The sequence below is a fragment of the Tursiops truncatus genome, chromosome 1 (genome assembly GCF_011762595.2).
Source record: "Tursiops truncatus isolate mTurTru1 chromosome 1, mTurTru1.mat.Y, whole genome shotgun sequence".
NCBI classification, from domain to species: Eukaryota; Metazoa; Chordata; class Mammalia; order Artiodactyla; family Delphinidae; genus Tursiops; species Tursiops truncatus.
The window spans coordinates 27347217-27368350 of NC_047034.1; the positions used below are offsets into that span (position 1 = coordinate 27347217).

Sequence of the window (21134 nt, forward strand, 5' to 3'; positions counted from 1 at the left end):
ATTCCATTATATATATTGTGGTATAGATTGTGTATATATACACCACGTCTTCTTTATCCATTCATCCATTGATGGATACTTAGGTTGTTTCCATATCTCGGCTATTGTAAATAATGTTGCTGAACATAGGGGTACAGATATCTTTGTGAATTAGTGTTTTCATGTTCTTTGGATAAAGCTACCTCAGAAGTGGGGTAGCTGGGTCATATGGTAGTTCTATTCTTAATTTTTGGAGGAAACTCTATACTGTTTTCCATAGTGGCTGCACCAGTTTACAATCCCACCAGCAGCAGCCTGGAGTTCCCTTTTCTCCACACCTTCTCCAGCATTTGTTATTTCTTGTAACAAATCACGTTTTATTTTATTTTATTAATTAATTTATTTTTACATTTTATTTTAAATACTCGATTTACTTTTGTGCAGTTTAATACGTTGTACATATTAGGCACTCACTAAGTCTTTTTTGACTAGCCGTACTTTTAAGAGGTTTTATTTATTTAACAAATGCTTGTGTAATGCTTACTATGAGCCAGATGTTCTGTGTGCTTTACAAGTACTAATTTATTTCTTCTTCACTACTGTTGTCCCCACTTTCCAAAAGAGGAAGCTGAGGCACAGAGAGATTAAACAGCATGCCCAAAGGCACACAACTAGTGAGTGGCAGAGTTGGCATTTGAACTCTGGACTTCACATAATGTGTGCTCTGATTTTTATTCAGATCTCAACTTTGTCCTTTACTTGTTACCAGTGTCTCAGAGCCTTGGCATCACTGTCTGTGTAACGTGAGGACGTCCTAGCACCAGTCTCTCCATGCCTATGTGAAGAGGTCTCTTGTGCATAATTCCTGAGCACAGTGCTTGGCTCAGTACATTCAAGTGCCCTTGCCTGCCTTGCTTTCACCACTTACATACTGTGATACAAGTCTCAGTAAGTCTCAGTAATTATATCGCCTAGGGAAAACAAAGGAGGGAAGAGAGAAGTTACGAAAGGCCATGGATTCATCCTCAGAATGTGATTTGATGCACTGCAATTTTTGGGTCCCATGCTATTGGGAAGCTATTATAGGAGACACTCCATTGGTGAGGTAAACCTGATTAGAATCAGGTTCTAGAATCAGGTAAAACCTGATTCTATTTTGTTGAGTTTTGTTCTATAAGGCAGTGATTTTAATATAGGGGTGGGAAGGTTGAATCACCTGAGGGTTTTTTCAAATGTCACAGGCCTCCTCCTGATGAGCAGGCATACAACTTTCTCTGCCAACTCCCTGTCCCTGCCATAGTGAGACACTATTATTGTATATATTGTTGCATATTTTACCCATCAGGTGTTACAACAGAAAAATGGATTGAGCTTTGCAGGGTTGTGTTATAGTGGGATTTCTATTTGAAAGAGCTTTTCTGGCATGAGTGTAGTCCCTGTTCTGCATAGTGGTAGGTTTATTCATCCATTCAGTTACTAGAAAATGCCAGCCTTCTCTGTGGTAGGTGCTGGTGGTACATGTAAGTAGGTTTGCAAATGGACTCAGCCCTTCCATGTTTGATACTCATTAAGACTGTTTATTGCAATGTAAGATATTACGTTGATTTTAATATTTAGAGAATATGATGTGGTGAAATGCAAAATATTTACAGTAAGGAAGTTGTAAAAATTTCTATTAAAGTCTTTTTAAATTGGTCCATTTCTTTGAAATAGTTTAAAATTCTGTTGGCCCTAGCTACTCTGTTAAAATACTGCAGGAATGACTGTATGCTTAATGCAGTGTGTGGAGTTGGAGACTTTTTCCTTATAATGCAGGAAGCAGATTAAAAAGAAAGCTTTGCTTTTGCAATCTACAAGGGCATAAATGTAAGCAAAATAATAATTTAGTTCACATTTAACCCAGCAGGAAGCTGAGTACAGATTGAGTAATTCTCCACAACATATCTACTGCTAAGTAAACTAATCTCACGGTTTATTCTTCATTAAATTGCCAAGATGCTGTTTTTCTGTTGGCTACTTTATATGTGTGCTTTGTTCTCTCTCTCTCTCTCCATTTTCCTTGCTTTTCTCTCACATTAAAACTTAATACTATAACTCTATTAAGATATTCTTATGTTTAAAAGAATAATTAGTAAGTATCACATTTTTGGCTTACAGTGTAATGTTTCCTAAAAACAAAGGGAACCAGGATTTGATTAACTAATTTACAGAATACCATGAAACAAGTTCCAGAATGTTTAAAGGTAGATGGTAATTGTGCAATTTTCTGGATAACAAAAGAAAATTATAAAGTAGACTAAGTACTGGCAGACCCGGCATTCTGAGATCTTAGAGAAGCTGGCATTCCAACATCTTGTGGTATTCAGTGCATAGGTACTTTTCTCATGATTGCTTCAAGCTTCAAAGCAAAACATGGATCCCAGGCTTCTTTAGGAAGTAGATATGAAAACTATATTTAATATAAAAATGACAAGTTCATGCATTATGCAGTGGAAGCAAAATTTCTTGACTATAATATACTTTTCAAAATAATCATGAAAGAGCATATGTGGTAAAGCAGAGGAATGTGGGTACATCTGGAAAGCATTTAAGGCATCTTGGAAGCATGATGCGAAATTACCAAAATTGTAAACACCTTCCATCTGGCCAGTTGCAGTGGTAACATTGACTAGTACAAGAGCAGACAAATCTCTCAGTGACCTTATGGGATAGTCATACAACCTGGGTGAAATCATCATAAAGATCTGATTGTTTTGCAATATGACCTCATGAATCAATACTATACAGAAAATCATGAGAGAAAAAGACAGGCCTGGGCAGTATCTTGAAATATGAAAGGGAAAAGTGTGTTATATGTTATGCTGGATGGAAATAGTATCATAAACTATATAACCGTGCTTCTCTGCTTGCATTGTCATGAGGCTTCAAAGAGGAAGGGGTGCAGGGCCTCATCTTGAATTAACACAGCAGCAAACCTGGATTGACACAGTTCATTTGTGAAACGTTGAATGACCATATGCTGATACTGCTTCCAGTCTCTTCCCCCACAGAAATGCATCAAACAGCAAATATTATTGAACACCTTTTTCACAAGGCACATAGGTTGCTATTTGGAAATGCCAAGGCATAGGAGATATTGCCATCCCTCGGTATGACCTCCTGGAGCATTAAAAATGATTAAAGAAGTGGAAGAAGTTTTCGTTTTGAATTGTAATTGCTCAGTCATCTGCTTTTCTCTAGCTCTATTTTCACTGCTGCCTACTATACTTAAAGCTCCATGAGGGCAGGTGCTATGTCTGTATCATTCATTGCTGCATTCTCAGTGCTTTTTTAAGTGCCTTTTTTTAGTAAGTATTTTGACACTCACTAAATATTTTTGAATGAGTGAATCTATTAGAAGTCCATTTCCCCAAATTTTAAATAAAAATGTTTAAAGAACCTTATTTGATCTGTGATGCTCATTGAGCAGTACCTTAAAATGACTGAGCTGGGCAAGAGTCATTAATGCTTTTGGCATGTTTTGCAGACATCACCTAATTTTCAGAGGCTGGCAACACACATCCAGAGCTGGTTAATGGCTGTTTGTTGAAGAGATTGTATAGAAGACACCATAGAATTTAACAATTTTAATTTACCCAAGGGCAAAGAAAGAACATCCTTGAAAAGGAGTTAATGAGAGGGGAATGATAACCTAAAAATTTAGGTTTGCAGGAGCTGGAAAAGAGTCAACATATATTTAGTAAGCACCTACAATGTTCAAAAGCACTTTCATTTATTAAAATTTCAGATTGTCCCTATGCAGTTGAAAAATTGTTATTATGCTAGCTCATTGCAGTGTAGATAATATAAAAAAATTCTTTAAGATTATTTTCAAGACATCTATAAAACAGTATGATGATAATTTCAGTGAATAGAATAGAAACTCATTTCTTCTGTTCCCTCAGAGATAGAAATAGGGGTTTTACTTAGAACTAATTGGAATATGATACTTGGATCTGCTATATAAAAATGTAACAGGCAATTTCAAGAATTGCAAATATTTTATTATGTTTATCATTATACATTTCTTCAGTAACTATATTTAGTTATAAGATATTTATAATATAGCACACTATTATGAATTATATATTCGGTATTCATTTGTTTATAGTGCTAATATTTATTTATGAAAATCCACTAGTGGAAAAAAGATTCTGCTGTGTTTTCTTTGAGGAAGTTCACATGTGTAAATTTGGTTGGCATCTGTCAACAAGCAGCAGAATATTTACAGTATTGTGAACCATAAAATTAAATAGATTTTATATTGAAATTAACATTAAGGCTCTTTTTGTCTTAGGTAAAAATTGACCCATGAAGACTTTTACTTAAGACCAATGGTTTCTTAAAATCATATAAATTTATTTTTATTGAAAGCTGTCATTTTTTGGTTTAAAGCACTTTTTGGAAATTCTTAAAATACTTGTATTTTCATGGTATTGTACCCTGTGTATGTCATTTAATAAAAATAATTCAGAGAGATCTAAGACTTGTGCTTTTTTCTTTGGAAGACTAGTTACCTCTGTGATATCCTACCCCTATCTTTAAAAAAAAAGTAAAAGGTATTAAATCAGTGTTGTGTTTTGGTATTGGATAACCTGTTTTATTTCTTTAGCTAGGCTTTGTTTGATATTCCTGAAACTAGTTAAAGAGACTTTTTTTTCTGCTGATGGAGTAAACTTATTACTTATTGCTGCCTATTGCCTCATTTATGTAAATACTCCTGAATAAGTGCTGTATTGAGTAGTAGAATGTTTAACGTGAGGTGAATTGTAAATATTACCATAAATGATAATGGCTTCATTTAATAATAACAATAATAATCTAACACTTGTTATATGCCAGGTAATGTTCTAAGTCCTTTTTATGTCCTTCCAAACCCTTCAGGTAGGTACTGTTATGATTCTCATTTTTCAGGTGAGGAAACTAAGGTATAGAGAGGTTAATTTCCTGCAGCTGATAAATGGAAGAGTCAGAATTCAAACTCAAGCTATTATCCCTCAGAGATGACAAAGACAAATAATATTACATCCTAAATACTTGGATTGTGGGACTTCCCTGGCGGTCCAGTGGTTAAGATTCTGCACTTCCAATGCAGAGGACACGGTTTCGATCCCTGGTCGAGGAACTAAGATCCCACGTGCCGCGTGGTGCAGCCAAGAAAAAAACGTGGACTGTGATTAAACAAGAAAATACAATATAAAAACTCAATATTTTCAGGAAAGCTAAGTTTCAGCTTTATGACGAGTCAACACAATAATGCCTCTTTCCTGACATGCATGTGAGAATGCCTTCAGCCTCTTCCTTAGCGAGTGATTAGCTTTTGAAGCCTCTGTTATAGCAAGTATGAGTGGCCATTGGTAATTTTAAAAGCTATATCACCTGTCTCTATAACAGAAACCATCATTTCAGTTTGCTTTAAGAAATTACAAGAAGTAAATTATTAAGTAAGGTAAGAAAGCTGGCAAAAGTCCAGAATCTGAAGTCCTCATAACTAAGTAAAACTGTGAACTCCAGTAAACAGCTCCTTCCAACCCCACATTTCATAAATAGGATTCTCTGCTATTTATAGAAGTGATGTGGATTTTTCCCTCTGTATGCATAAGGTATTAACTATGAGTCTCTATACCACTCATGCCAAGAACTTAATCAGTAGGGTTTTGTTTGTTTGTTTGTTTGGTTTCTGTAAACAAGCCTTTGGTTATAGTGTTGAGACGCTGCATTAGTTTTCTAGGGCTGCTGTAACAAATTACGGAAAATTGGGTGGCTTAAAACAACAGACATTTATTCTCTCACAGTTCTGGAGGCCAGAAGCTAGAATCAAGGTATCAGCAGGTGTAAGCAGCAGGTGTAAGTTAGAATCCAGGTGTAAGGCTCCCTGTGGAGACTTCAGAGGAGAATCCTTGCCTCTTATAGCTTCTGATGTGTTCAGATAGTCCTTTGCTTGTGGTGCATCATTCCAATATCTGTCTCCGTGGTCACATTGCCTCTTCCTTTTCTCTATGTGTCACATCTTCTGCTTCACTTTTATAGATATTTGTAATTGGATTTAGGGCTCACCCAGATAATCCAGGATAAGCTTCTCTTTTGAGAAGCTCCTCTTCTCAAAATCCTTTTGCCATGTAAGGTGTTATTCCCAGTTTCCAGGGATTAGGGTGTATACATACATTTTGGGTTCACCATTCAGTCTACTACAGAAGCCAAAATATCAGAAACTTTGTTAGAAATTATATGTTGTGATGTTTGTAATAGCATGCTTCAAAATATAGAAAGCCTCCAGCCAAGGAGTATGAAAGAATTGGAAGCACGCATTAAGGTAGATAGAAAGTTGTGATGGAAATCTTGTCCAGGTGTAACTGTGGTGCTTGCTGACAGTGCATACAAATTTCGAATGTATATTGATGGGTATCAATAGAACAGTCTCTTCAGAGGCCTTGGTACCCCATAAATGCTGCTGCTTTATTTAACAAGACTTTCTCCCCATTATAACCAGGCTGTCTCTTAAATTAGTTGAAATCTATGGGCTATAAATATAAAAAGATGATGCAGCTTGGTTTTAATGCAGCAGGTATAAACTTAGGTGTAAATGCTATGCTTAAAAAATAAAATGTGGTTGACTTTTAGCAGTCTATCTAAAAGGATTTGTGGCAGAGAGGGTAACTTTATTCTAGGCACTTAGCGCCTGTAAAAGCCAGGACTTTTTGGCCATATTTTTAGAGCAGCCTGAGAAGATGTGCCTTATTTGAACTTTCACTGCCTCAGCTGAGTGAATTAAGAAAGTGTTCCATGACCAGCTGGACAAGATCCGGTTTTCTTGGGAACCCCAAGGCTGCAGGAAGAATTCTACTTTGCCATCAGTTAACACAGTGTCTTGCCAAGGTGTTGTGAAAAGCTATAACTTTTTTTATTCTTTTAAGCTAGGAATATTATCCTTCTTCTGTACTGGGTCTGGAAGGTGGCAATAAGCTCACTTTTTTCTTTTATTAATACCTTATGAGTTTGTGTCCTCATAAGGCCCATTTCTTTGAGCCTTGGTTCCACTTTTGGAACTAGAAAATGGATAATTAGGCCAACACATCATGCTATTATATGAGCTTTAGTTAAGAATGTTTATAGGAACCTATAAAAAAGGATCCACTTTCAGGAATACTCAGAACCCTTCTGCAAATTTTAGGGGGCACCTGAAATCTTGTGTAATACTCATAAGCTTTATGAGTTAGAGACCATTTTTTGGGGGGAGTCTGTAACTGTGTTCCTAGCACCTAGAATAAATTAGTAAATACATGAATGCATCCAAGCACTTTCTCGGAAAGTCCATTCATACTATAGATGAAAAATGACAAGAAAATAAAAATTACCGTCAGGAGTCTTCATTGAAAGTTTGAGATCCACTATTAGCTTAGCGTGACAGTACAGTTGTTGATTAACTGAATCAATTCAAAATTAGTAATAAAATTTTGTGAGAAATACTTATTTTTATTTAATAAAGAAGGGAAATTTTGACTTTCCAGCTTTTCTTCTGGGTAAATGACTATCTCACAGTCTGGGTATAATCTATTACCTGTCAGGGATGCATAATAAATTTAGTTTTAAGAACTTTTTGGTAACCAGAAGTCCTGCTATAAACCACATAAAATACTTTAAATTTCTTAAGATTTGTTTAATAAAAAGATAAAATTTTGTGGTGATGTTTTGTGTCTTTCATCTGCACATGTAAATACTTAGTGGCAGACAGGAAATTGTTCGTAGAAATGAAAACTTTTATTTCTTTCAATTATACACTTTTTTTTTGTTTGTTTGTTTTGCGGTACGCGGGCCTCTCACTGTTGTGGCCTCTCCCGTTGCGGAGCACAGGCTCCGGACGCGCAGGCTCAGTGGCCATGGCTCACAGGCCCAGCCGCTCCGCGGCATGTGGGAGCCTCCCGGACTGGGGCACGAACCCATGTCCCCTGCATCGGCAGGCGGACTCTCAACCACTGCGCCACCAGGGAAGCCCTACACTTTTAAAATAAATGTATTTAGTACTCTTAAAAAATAAGAAGAAATGATGCATGAGAAGAAATGGTGTTATCCGATTTTTTCTTTAAAATTTCCAAAATGAATTTGTTTCATTTTATCTTTGGTATAATTATTAAACCATTATTATTTAGCTTATCAGACTTATAGCACTTTGTACCTGTATAAATTTGTTATTGTTTTAAAATAGCATTTGAACTCTAAATATATTACTAATTAGAGAACATTTTATATTTTAAATTTTATATAGGAATACTTAAATATGAATGGAAAAATAAAACAATAAATACAATCAAGAAAGGAACTGTTTCATTTTTTCATGGGGACTGTGGGTTTAGCATTCTGGTTTTATAAATTTGGCCTGTGTTTATTCATATTAGGGCCATTTATTTTTAAGTAAATTAAACTGAGGAGGGGTGTCAGGTTTTCCTTTTCTTTCCCTTAAGTTCCTCTTGTGTGCTTATATACTTGTGGGGAAGATATTCATATACATATTTATTCATTTAGTACGTTATTATTGAGCATTGATAAAGTGGCAGGCACTAGGTTGGGCACTTGGAGTGTATCACTTTAAGGAAAAAGAACTGACAATGTTTACTTCCGACGGTTAAAACTGAGTTTTAAAGCAAAGAGTAGAATTTTGGAGAACATATCTGCCATCATGAGCCTCACAGCTTCCTACTGCCTACTTTGATTTGTAGTGATAAGGAGTATGATCGTATGATGAATTGTGTCAATATTTGGAAGACCAGTATAACTTGGTGGACTAGTGTTTTCTAAACGAACAGTGAGTGATGTTACAAAATCATGCAGAGTGTAAAAGATTCATTCAGTGTGAAATACAGACCAGTGGACTTCACATAGCAGAGTACAGAAAGTTCATTGATAATGGTTTCAAATTCCACATTGCAGTTAACCTTTTAGAAAGTGACTGTTTGTCAAATGCTGGTGTAGTATCAAAGAAAGACATCCATAACTATCTGAATACTCTGCCCTTTTCCAGCTACACATCTGTTTGAGCCAGACTTTTTTTTTTCTATATTTCAATCAAAACAACATACCATAACAGGTTAAAGCAGGTATGAGACTGGCTGTCTTCTGTTAAGCTAAAGATTAAAGAGACTTGCAAAGATGTAAAGCAGTTCTGCTCTTCACACTAACTTTTTTGTTTTAGAAAATAAAACTATTTTCATAAAAATATTAATGTTACATATAATGAGTCTATTGTTACTGTTAAAGGAAGTAATAATTTAAATTTTCTTTTCAGTTTCTAATACAGTAAACATTATAGATGTAATCTACATACACAAACTTTGTTGGGTGTATTTAAATATTAAAAGTATTTAAGGGTGTAAAGAGGTCTGAGATAAGAATTTGGAGAATTGCTGATTCAGAGGAATGACTCCACATCTGAAATACATGTTCGGGGTGAGATTATGGAAGAGCTCACATTTTATACTAAGAAACTGACACTTTACAGTAAACAGTAAGGAGTCAGAATATTTTTGAGCACAAAATGATATAATGAAAGCAGTACATAACAGACATTAGAATTATCTGGAGGTGATAGATGTATAAGATGGAAGGAGGGGGATGAGTAGAATGGGAGAGCAGTCACAGTGCATTAGCAGAAGGGCAGATGTAAGGTGTTAGGGCAGTTTGGGTTGGCTAAACGAGAGAGAGAGAGAGAGAGAGAGAGAGAGAGAGAGAGAGAGAGAGAGAGAGAGAGAGAGAGAGAGTTGTGAAGGCAGTATTGACCTACCTACTGATAGGATAAGGAGAGGAAACAGTCAAGTGTTAGGTTTGAGCTTCGATAACTGGTGTCGAGAAACGGATTTGTAGGGAAAGCTGAACTGCTTTCAAATTTTTGTAGTGCTGTGATTAAGCACTTGAGATTGAAAAGCCAGGTAGAAATATCCAGTAGAGAACTGAAAATTGAGACCAGGGAGCCTTCCAGCTCTTAGAGTATCATGGAACACCGCTGTTGCTTAAAATTTAAAAGAAGTATGAAGTAAGCAAATGGTGATCCGGTTGTTAAAAATTTATATTTTGGTGACTAGGTGATCGCTTATATCAAAATCTGATAAAATATACATTTATTGACTATTATGTGCTTGGCACTACCATGTGTTCTTAGTTATTACATTTGTGTGCATGAGTGTGTGTATGGTTTTTAAGCTCTATTAACCCATGTTCTTTCATTTCTGTGACTTGTTTACAGCATTTGTACAGTTTTTTCTCATTCATAACAATAAAATGTTGTTTAAACAAGTTACGATCAAGATTTAACAATGAAACAGAATTTTTCCCTTTCTTTTAAAAAAATGACACAATTAGTTGTGGTACATGGAAGAGAAACATCTATTTCATGTCCCTCTTATGATAAGTGTTTTTTCATTGAAATTCCTTGATACTGTGTGTATGATTTATTTTCCAAGGCTTTTTAAAACGGCTGAAAATATGCTCTAACAACCATCTGATATGAAAAACTGAACAAAATGTGTACTCAGTTGAATGATTCTCTGAAGAAATAATGGTGCAAATGAATTATCAAAGTGTGAAATCATTAAAAACAAAACATGTTTGGGTTTTTATTGAATCTTAATTGCAGGCTTATGTATTTTCTTTTGTAAACTAAGTTAAAAGAAAATTGCCTATCTAAATTTTTGGAGGCCAGTGTTGTAGGACTTATATTGTACCATAATTTATTTTTCACATAAAAGCTGCTGTTCCTTTTTTCCCCCAGCATTAACATGCATGCTTTCCTCATGTAGGAGAATATATAAAAAACTGGAGGCCAAGATATTTCCTTTTGAAGACAGATGGCTCATTCATAGGATATAAAGAGAAACCCCAAGATGTGGATTTACCTTATCCCCTCAACAACTTTTCAGTAGCAAGTAAGTTAATTATAACTGTTGATTCACCTTGTATTTATTTATTTGTATGGCCTTATGTGTCACATATCATGGGATATATGAAAAGCCTATGAAAAAGTTTAGGTTTGTATTTAATAGAGAAATTTTCCGCTTGGATAGAATTTCAGTTCCTTAGCATAGGGATTATCGATAATATGTGGTCTTATATAATGCAAAATAGTTTAATATTTTTTACAGTTAGAACTTTGTGATAAAAACAATTCCTCAAATACATACCTCAAGTTTTTCTCTATAAAGTGTAAACAAAGACCTTTGAACTTGGTTGCTGGACTGAACTTCGTTGTAAGATGTTGCAGTACTTAGTGCATCTCTAATCAAAGTTTCCTATCATAATTGTAGCTCTTTTGATGGATTGTATGATAAGAAACAAGTGATTTACATTAGACATTATTTTCTGGGGAGATTTTATGTTTGTAGTAAATTTTTCTTCCTTACAAATATCTAAAAAAATGTTTGTAATTTAAACTTATTTAGAAGTTGTATATTTGCTTGAACATAGCACAAAATAAACTGAAAGATGATGATTATAATTGTCATGACCAGGCTTTCAGATTGTTCAAATTACTGATTAATCAATGAAAGGAGTTTTCTGTGTTAATTTAGGAGTAAAGCATTTTAAAAGTTATGTTAACTTAAAACAAACTTGCGTAAGAGATAAAGTTTGTACCATTGGGATAAAATCTTTAACTAGACACCATTCTTAATTTTAATTTTGGCTGTATGTTGTTATCTATTAGCCACATTTAGAAAAGATGTGAGGGAAAATTAAAGCAAAAAAATAAATTAAAAATATAATAAATAGCAACATCAGAAAATGCAAGGTAGTAAAAATCCTTGAAGATTATAAAAGTCATTTTATGATTATATAGAGCCCCAGTTGTTTTTATGGATACTTTCTTTCAATTTTTTTAAACAAAAAGGTAAAACAGTAAACCAAAGAGTTTGTGAAATCTTACTTAAAAAATAAATTCTCTGTTTATATAAGTGGATTGTTCCATAGGGAATTTCATGTTTTAAAAAGTGAGAATACTGTTGTATTTGTGTATTAATTAAGAAAATAATTTTTTCTCTTCACCAAATTTATGGCTTTCTTTCAGAAGAAAATTATTTTAAAAATCCTATTGTCATTTGAAATAATATCTTGTACTTTGTATTGACTTTAAGAATGCATTTTCTTTCTAAAGATCTTTTGTGCAAGCATTTGCTTTAAAGTGATAGAAATTGGCTTTTAAAACATAAGCAACATACATTATCATATCTGACCTAAAGCCAGTATGGTTTCTTAGTTTCTTCTATTTTACTAGCAAATGCTATTATTGGTTTGTCTGAAATAATTTATAAAGTACAGAACTCCTGTATCTGCTGATCAAAATGCAGCATTCTTTGACCTTATGAAATTTCACACCTCAACAAGTTTTAAAGACATACTGTATGTCACAGTCTGCCAACATCTGCTCTGACACTTCCACTGGCAGAGGCTGAAATAAATGCTGCACTCTTGAGGAGAAAACCTATTTAGTGACTGACAGTCAACTTATCCATGAAATTAATATTAGTCGACATCTGTAATCTTTGTTTGTATAATCAAGTAGTTGTGGATAGTTGACTCAAACTAATAAGTGAAGTTATAGACCGGCTCCTTAATTTTTGGAAGGGTGTTAATGTGGATCTTACACTAAATAAACTATTTTAAATTGATTATTTTTAACGCCTGACGTATTGCAATTGTAAGTTTTATAAATAATAATTATCTCAGGAAATACTGTGTAGTGAAATGGGCCCTGGTTGAAGAAATAGTTCAAATTTAAGCTCCACCAAAAGCCATGAGTATGACCTTGGGCAGGTCATTCTCTGAGACGCTGTGGTCTTTAGTCCCTTCATCAGCATAGTGAGAACATCTGGATTCAATGAATTTGTAAGGCCCTTTTGTCTCTAACATTCTGTGATTCTGAGGGGAGTTTGAGCAGGCTCTTGAAGAGTGAGTAGGAATTAAGCAAATTAAAATAGAGGTGAAGGATATTCCAGGCAGAGGGTAACAAAGAATGTTTTCATGAGATATTAAGAGAAGGAACAGTTGGAGCCAGAGAGGGTTACTCCACTAATAGTTTCCCTTTTGTCCTAGCCCACTTTAGTATATGAAAAAAGATACTCTTATATGAAAAAAGAAACTAGAAATACAAGGTATTTCGAAGCTACTTTGGGAAATGTTACATATACACATGTATTCCATTCATAGCTACAATGAGTCCCCTATTTTTCCTGATAATTAAAAATGGTACTTCAAAAATTAATCTTTGTGGGTGTTAATGAAATTTTACCAAAATAGGTTTTTTATCCATATGAAAAATATAAAGTATGAGAACTAGAAGGGACTTGGAATTGATCTTTCCAATCTTCATGAAGTTTCAAATTCCTTTTCTTCTGATTTAAAATTTCCAAACAGATAAGTCTTTATACTAGTTGTTTCTACTTTCCAGTCCACTGCAGCCTAACTTGCTTTCTTACTCACTTGATTGAAACCACTTTTTAGTAAGTTCTCCAGTGACCCCTTAATTGCTAAGACTAGTAGACATTTTTCAGTTCTTTTTTTCCTGAATTTATATCTGGGATATATTTTATACTTCTGATTACTACTTCCTTTTTGGGATGATCTCTCCCATTGTGTTCTAGGATGCTTTTCTTTCCTGGTTTTCTTCCTTTGCCTATTGCATGCATTTTGATATCTAACTGGATTCTGGCCAAGGGCTGTTCTCACTATGTACCCTCTCCCTGGATGGTCACATTCACATTAAGGTTTCAGTTACTCCTATTATGCAGCTTGCTCCCACACTTACGTATCTTCAGGGCAGGCCTCTTTTCTGAGCATTAAGGTACTATATTCAACTGACTGCAAGACATCTCTATCTAGATATTCTTTTGTAGTCAACATATCCTAAGCTGAATTGAAGATAATTTTGTCAACTTTCCCCCCTGTAAGTCTCACTACCTCAGTTCTGTCTTGAGCAGAAACCTGCCTTCCATGCCTTTTTTTTTTCTTCAAATCTTCACCCCACTCCCAATTCATTTCTAGTCCTGCTGGTTTTGCTTATTTCTTTAATTTACGTCCTTCTCTGTAATCACCCTCGAATAAGCCCTCATCATCTCTGCTATAGATTCTTAACTATAGATCTCTGCCTGTAGTTTCTACCACTCATATTCTTCCTTCACATGACTGTCAAAGTGATCTTTCTAAAATTAAGTCCTAACTATGCTGCTTCCCTGTGAAAGCCCTGCCCTGGATCTTCATTGCCTACTGGATAAAGTCCAGATTCCTTCTATATCACACGAAGATCTCCTCAATCTGGCCTCTGCTTTCAACTCTTGCCTCATCTCTCTTTTGCTGTCCAATTATACTTTGGCAGTACTGAACTGCTTATAATTCCCTATATAAACTATGCTGCTTTCCTACTCTGAGCCTTTGTTTTTGCTGTTCCGTCTGATTGGAATGTCCTTCTGTCCTCTACTTGCTGGAATAATTTTTTTTTCGTCCTTTAAGACAATTCAGATTTAAATCCCTATCCTCATTCCTTGCTAAATTATTCCTCTCTGCTCTTTACAATGCCCTTATCTTTTGTTGTTATCACGTTGTTTCTTGGTTGTCTTGTTCATGTGTATGTCTCGTCCACTAATCTGTGAGTTATTTTAGGGGAAAAAAGCCTAGTGTTATATCTCCTAGTGCCTACATACTAGGGTTTAATAACTGTTTTTGAATGAATGCCTGAAAACATCTAGTCCAGATTTCTTCTTTTTTAGATGAGAAAAAAAAAGCCTTTGAAAATTCAGTGATCTTTTTAAGGTTGCCCTACCAGGTAGTGGTAGTTAAGTATCAAGATTAAAACTCAAATCTCTCTACCATCATTTAGGTGTTATCTCCCGCTCTGCGCTAGCCCCTTGGCCCGCCTCCCCCCACAATTCCCCGCCTCTATTCTGTGACATTTTCCCTATCTAGAGCTTTGAGATCTGATTTTGGGTCAGATTCCAACTCTTAAATTCTAAATATCCTTTGGCATGTGGATTGTCAACTCTCCAACACCTATAAAATGCGGATATCAGTATTTGACCTTTATCCTTTTTTGGGTGGAGCAAATGTGAACTATATGTGTAATTGCCTTCTAGATATACTATAGAAATGGAAGTAAAATAATATTTTTTTCAAGGAAATTATATCTCTAATCAGAATTATGGTTAGGTAAGTTACTAATTATATATTGAGATTTATCTTGGCATAGGAAACATTACACTTTGACTGAAAAATAATATAGGATACATACAAGCATTGTTGCAAAGCTATTTTCAAAGGTACATTGAGCACAATAGCTTGTCTACCCAGTTAGTAGACATGGTCTGACATTTTGACAGTTATTAGCCCAACTCAGAAGTGGGAACAAATGCCCAATGGAGAACTTGAACATTTGCCCAGGTCTTGAGGCTCATCCTACTTTTGATCTAATCCTTCCTCCTCACAGTGGTGGGAAGGGAGAAGTGCCAACCTGTGTCCCCAAGAGCACCTACTAGAATTCTCCCTTATTCCATGTTGCAGAAACTGGCCCACTCTGACAATATCCCTTTCCTCTCTGAAACCTTTCTTCTATCTTCTTCTATCTCTTTTAAAAAAGAAATTGGTCAGTCTGAACTTCGTAGGCCAGTTTTAAAAGTGAAATGACATGTTTACTCACTAATCTGTTTTTCTTCTTCTCTTTGAAAGAAAGTAAGGGAATTATGGGACTTTAACCTACCCAAAACCATTTTTACCTCTGAATAAATATTAGAGATTTTAAATGTGTAGAAAAATCAATTGATTCCTACTGCTTTCATTGTTGTTGTTCACGGAGATAGAGAAATAGCGTATGACTTGATTCTTAGTCTTACACAACATGTAATAGAAAAGTCTGCAATCTAGAAAAGCAATCCTGTAAATCTAAAATAACCCTATGCTATATAAATGTATACAAGGATTATGAGAGATCAGAATAGCTTACTTTTAAAGGGCTTATTGATTATTAGAACCATACTAGATTCTAAAAGGAGTATAAAATACAATTTTTGTTTGTAGGAATTTATCATTGACTCTGGAACACATTTGAATAGAGCATATAGCAATGGGAGGAAAAATGAGATGAATTTTATAGAAAATAAATGCTGTAGAAGTTGAGAGAGTAGGTAAAGGTAAGGTAAGGTGACTAGATAAGAATTTACACATGACATAAGGTTAACATGAGCCCAGAAGGACAGGTGATATTTAGATTTTTGGAAGAAGGAAGACTTTCTCAGTGAGGTTAACAACATAAGCAAATATGAAGTCTGGAATTAAGGAGTAGCCTGTTTGTGAATAGTATAGGCAATATGCTAGATGGATAGAGAGTTTTTGTTGGAGGAAAAAAACGTTATGGTTAGATAAATTGTAATCAGGTTGTGAAGGATCTTGAATACCAGTTTGATATTTTTAATGGAAACCTGTTGAAAACCATTGGTGGCTTTTGAGCAAACCATTGGTGGCTTTTGAGCATTAGGTGTCCAATCACTGTTTGATTAAAAAAGAACCTATATGGTTATAGTGTACAGTAGAAGGCATTCATCCATAGATGAATAGTTTTCTTTCTCTTTCTACCATGAGTCAATCAGTCAGCTACGGATTGTCTTATTTTCCCTATTTTCCAGTCTCACTGCTACCATCCTAGTTCAGTACTTCATCATTCCCCCCACCCCGGATTATTTTGATAGTCTCTTAATACATCTCTTGCCTTCAAGTATTCTCCTCTCTGGAGTATTTGGAAGCAATGCATAGGATAGATTCATCTTCAGAAAAAAATCTTCCCTTGCAAATATCATCTTGCTCAGAAGAATCTTAAATTTTCTCCATTTTCACAAGAGGAAGATGAATTTTTTCATATTTATGTTTATACTGTATATATTCAAGTATTCCTTTTTTCTTCTATTAGTCCTCAATGTTCCATACATTTTTGGGACCTAAATTGCTAGATTTCATTAGGTTCAATTGCATGTGGAATTCTAACCCTGCTTTTGTTTTGAGTGATTTTTAGACTATATTATGTATTTGATCATTTGAAGATTTGGTGCTTTTTTCCCTCTAATTGGGTTCAGATTTTTAGGAAAACAGACAGTTATATCTGGTACTAGGTGCATCTATCTCACTGTAAGGAATGTCTTACTTAAAAATTAAGTGAATTACTATAAATTTAATCAAAATTTCTTCCTATCCTTCATTTTTATGGGTGGTACTATATTCATATATTTGCAAAATTTAACCCATAAACTAAGTTTAGAATTGGGAGTGGAGAGAACCTTTTTTAAAAATCACTTTAGAAGGATATAGTTTTTAGAAAATGTTAAACAGTATAATGCCATATTTAGTCACATATTTCCTTCCTCTCATTCAAGTCACACTTCAATCTGATAAGAAAAAAATTTTCAATAGAATTTCTACTCCTTCCTCCTTTTTTCTACATTGTACAACGAATGTGCACAAAAGAAAATGTGTAATACCATTTTAATGGATTTAGAGTTTCAAATCCAGCTCCTCCTACATGTGAGAACAACCCTCTGTATCTCTGAAAGATTTAATCAGTTACATGTCCTTTATAAACATAAATTTATGTGTGTATCATTTGAGTTTCCTATTAGATAATCTCACGATTTTAATCAGGTGACCTGCTCAGATTTTGGTTAGAGCCTGTATTTCCCCTAATACAGGAAAAGATGATCTCTCACCCCTCTTTTCTGATTTACTCTAGAGCTAATCTATTTAGTTGTAGTCTTTACCTTCTGAGCCCCATTCATCAGCATATAACTTACTATGGGATCTTATGTAGAATCAAGGGAAATGATAAACTTCCAGAGCACAATCACTGTGTATTCTCATTTTAAAATTTTCCTATAACATTTATTATAAGATCTGGTATATTGGAAGGTCACTTGGCTTGGAGTCAGTAGACCTAAGTTTGAGTCTTGGTTCCGCTACTTTACTAGCTATGTGACCTTGGGCAAATGGCATAACTTTTCTGATCTTCGTTTTTCTCATTAAACGTGAGGTTATCTACTTCTCAGGATTATGGTGAGGGTTAAATGAGATGATATAAGTGAAAACACTTTGTAAATTATAAATGCTATACAAATAAAAGTAATAACATAAGATAGAATATGCTCAGTAATATTTTCTTAATTGAGTTAAATGGCAGCCATTTTCCCCTCTCGAGCTAAGTTACATTGGAGTAGGGTGGAAACTACTCTATTGGGTTTTCTTTAAAGACCATTACAAGTTTTAAGTAGAACCTGTCTACAACGAGGTTGAAGTTGAGACCAGCAGCTCTTGTTTGGTTTGGGGAAAATTTTCAGTTTTATTTAATGCCGAAGACTATTGTCTGTAGAGGCTAGTCTTCCTTATAACTAAACAACATGAGCTAGACCCCTAAACCGTGCCCGTAGCCTTTCTGGAAAACGAAGAAGACATCACTGCAGCTGAAAGGGCAGCACCATTTGGATTGACCTCAGAGGAACTGGGTGCAGACCAAATTCTTTAATTAGAAGTTTTAGTCAGAAGTTTTTTGTTTTTTAATAAAAGTAATAAATCCTCAAATATCTTTCTGACTGTTCTAAGAGGATCCTTTGGTTACCATCCACTGTGGAAAATTTTTTAATTAATTTGGTTCTCCCGTTAGATAATTGCATTTTTGTAAGATGGAGTTTGCAATGGGGATTGTTTTTAGGGGAAGCCAGGCAAGGAGTGATCAATGTTAATAGCTTACATTAATGTGAGGACATAAAAGAGATCCCAGCAGAACCAACCTTACTTCCTCCCTTCCTTCATCCCTTTCTTTTTCCCTTCCTCCCTTTCTCATCTTCTTCCTTCTCTCTCTGCCTCCCTCCCTCCCTCCCTCCCTCCCTCATTCAACTTCCCCTAAGGTCAGCAATCAACTCTCACTTATCCAAAGATACTTATGTAAAGAACACCATACATGTAATAATTTTCACTGAATTCTTCTTAAATACTTTTAAATTAAATTGTTTTTAAATATTTTTACCTTTCTTTACTTCCTTTTCTCATCATCCTAAGTAACAACCTCACACGCTTTGTTCTGTTTTGAAATTTCTTACCTTATGTGCATATGATTTAAAGTGACACAATTTGGAAACATAGGAGTTATCACAATTAATAATTAAACATTTTTAGGAAATCTAAGTTCAAATAAATATTTAGAAAGTTTTTATTGAGGGTTTATTGTGTTCTCAACATTGTACCAGGTACTGAGGGAAAAAAGAAGGAAATAAGGAAGGAAACCAACCTTTCTTTGAGCGTTACTATGTGCCAGGCCCTTTCACATATGTTATCTCATTTAATCTTCACAACAACATTCTGAGGTAAGTATTATGTTCTCCATTTTAAAGAGACTGAGAGAGATTATGTGACTTGCTTTAGGTCACTTATCTGGCAAATGGCAGAGCCAGAATTTCAACCTGTGTGTAACAGGATGCTAATCTTAAAGCCTGCGTTCATTTCATTAATCCACAGACATACGATGTAGCTCTTGGATTTGAAGAATTTATAATCTAGTACCAAAAATATGCCACAAACCCTTGGAGTTAGTATTTTGTGATTGGTATTTTGATGGTTCAGTTCTGAAGTAAGTTTATAATTAATATATTCAGTAAGAGTTTAGGAAAGGGAGGTGTCATTAAGGACTAGATCATCAAGAAAAGCCTCATTGAAAACTGAGATTGTTTGGAGAAATAGTAAGATTTCAAAAGATGGCATATATTCCAGGTAACAGGAATAGCAATAATTTGAAAAAATTATTTCTAAGAAACTTCAGCTGAATCTCTTATTGTTAATTTAAATGGGTATGAAATCCTCAGATATGAATGAAATCTCCAGATGGTATGTTATTTCTTTATCCCTTTATAGAGTGAAAAATATCAAAGGAGAAAGAAGGATAAATGATACGAATAAATATGGCACTTGAAATATTTAGCAGAATGCCATAATCATACCAGATACTTTGTTTTCTTAGTGTCAGAGTTAGGCATTCGGTCCCCTATTTGCTTACTTGGCGTTTTACATGCAGTTTCTGTAGTAACATTGCTATTCATCTTCTCTTCTAGTAGAATATAAAATAATCTTACTGATGCAAATAAATATTCTATTTTAAAATATCATCTTAAAGTCAATACTCTTTTTTTAGCTAAAAATATTTTGAACTGTAGCTTTTAGCTTGGAAAGGGGCGCATCATCTATCTGTTTATTTTTTCAAAATCCAACCTATTTTGTGTAAGAGAGCTGAGGTGGTGTGAATGCAGAGTGATTACTGGGTGTGGGGTGGGAGGATAACCACCTGCAGCCTGTGTGTAATAAGCAGCTGTGGTGGATTTTCGTATAATTTTTTAATATTAAATTAATTATTAATAGGTCAATATACTTCAGTTTTTCAAATAAAATTTTACTGAATGTATAACACTCAGCTGGCCTTTGGTGCTAAGGATCCTTGTACTGTTGTTTTATCTTATTACTGATCCTAGAATTTTCCTCTATGATACCCTTCCATATCTGAAGAGTAAAAATAATTCTTTTTACACACATTTCTGAGTATACTCATTTATCACCAGATTACTTCTATAGATTATTTTTGGTTAAGTTAAATGTAAATAAAACCTAGCTGCCTTATTTGTTTAATATTTGTTTTTTAACTTAATTCTTTTTTCTAAAAAGTAGAGCTTTATATGTAATTACTTTTTAAAAAATGTAAATTAGGGAATTCCCTGGTGATCCAGTGGTTAGGACTCTGCCCTGTTACTGCTCTGGTCGAGGAACTAAGATCCTGCAGGCTGCATGTTGCAGCCAAAAAAAATCCCAAAATTGTAAATTAAAAAATGATTATATGCCCATTATATTTGCTGCTTTAATCCCATCTTACTTATAATTAATACATATGACATTAACAGAGACTTAAGGAAGTAAAGGAAGAGAACTAACATTTTTTAAGTGCCTACTATGTATGAGGTGCCTTATTTACAGGAACATGACAAGAAAAACATGAAATGAATATTACCTTAAAAAAACCAAACTAAATAGTGAAACTGAGACCTAGAGAGATTAAGAAACTTTCCTAGAGT

General features: G+C 34.6%; 1 protein-coding gene across 1 annotated transcript in view; it reads left to right on the forward strand.

Annotated features, from left to right (window-relative positions):
* The window catches only part of AKT3 (AKT serine/threonine kinase 3), a 384719-nt gene that overhangs the window by 125286 nt on the left and 238299 nt on the right, over positions 1–21134 (forward strand). The window contains exon 6 of the mRNA XM_073801464.1: positions 10806–10931. Coding sequence (XP_073657565.1) covers positions 10806–10931 — 126 coding nt within the window. The remainder of the gene's footprint in view (positions 1–10805; positions 10932–21134) is intronic.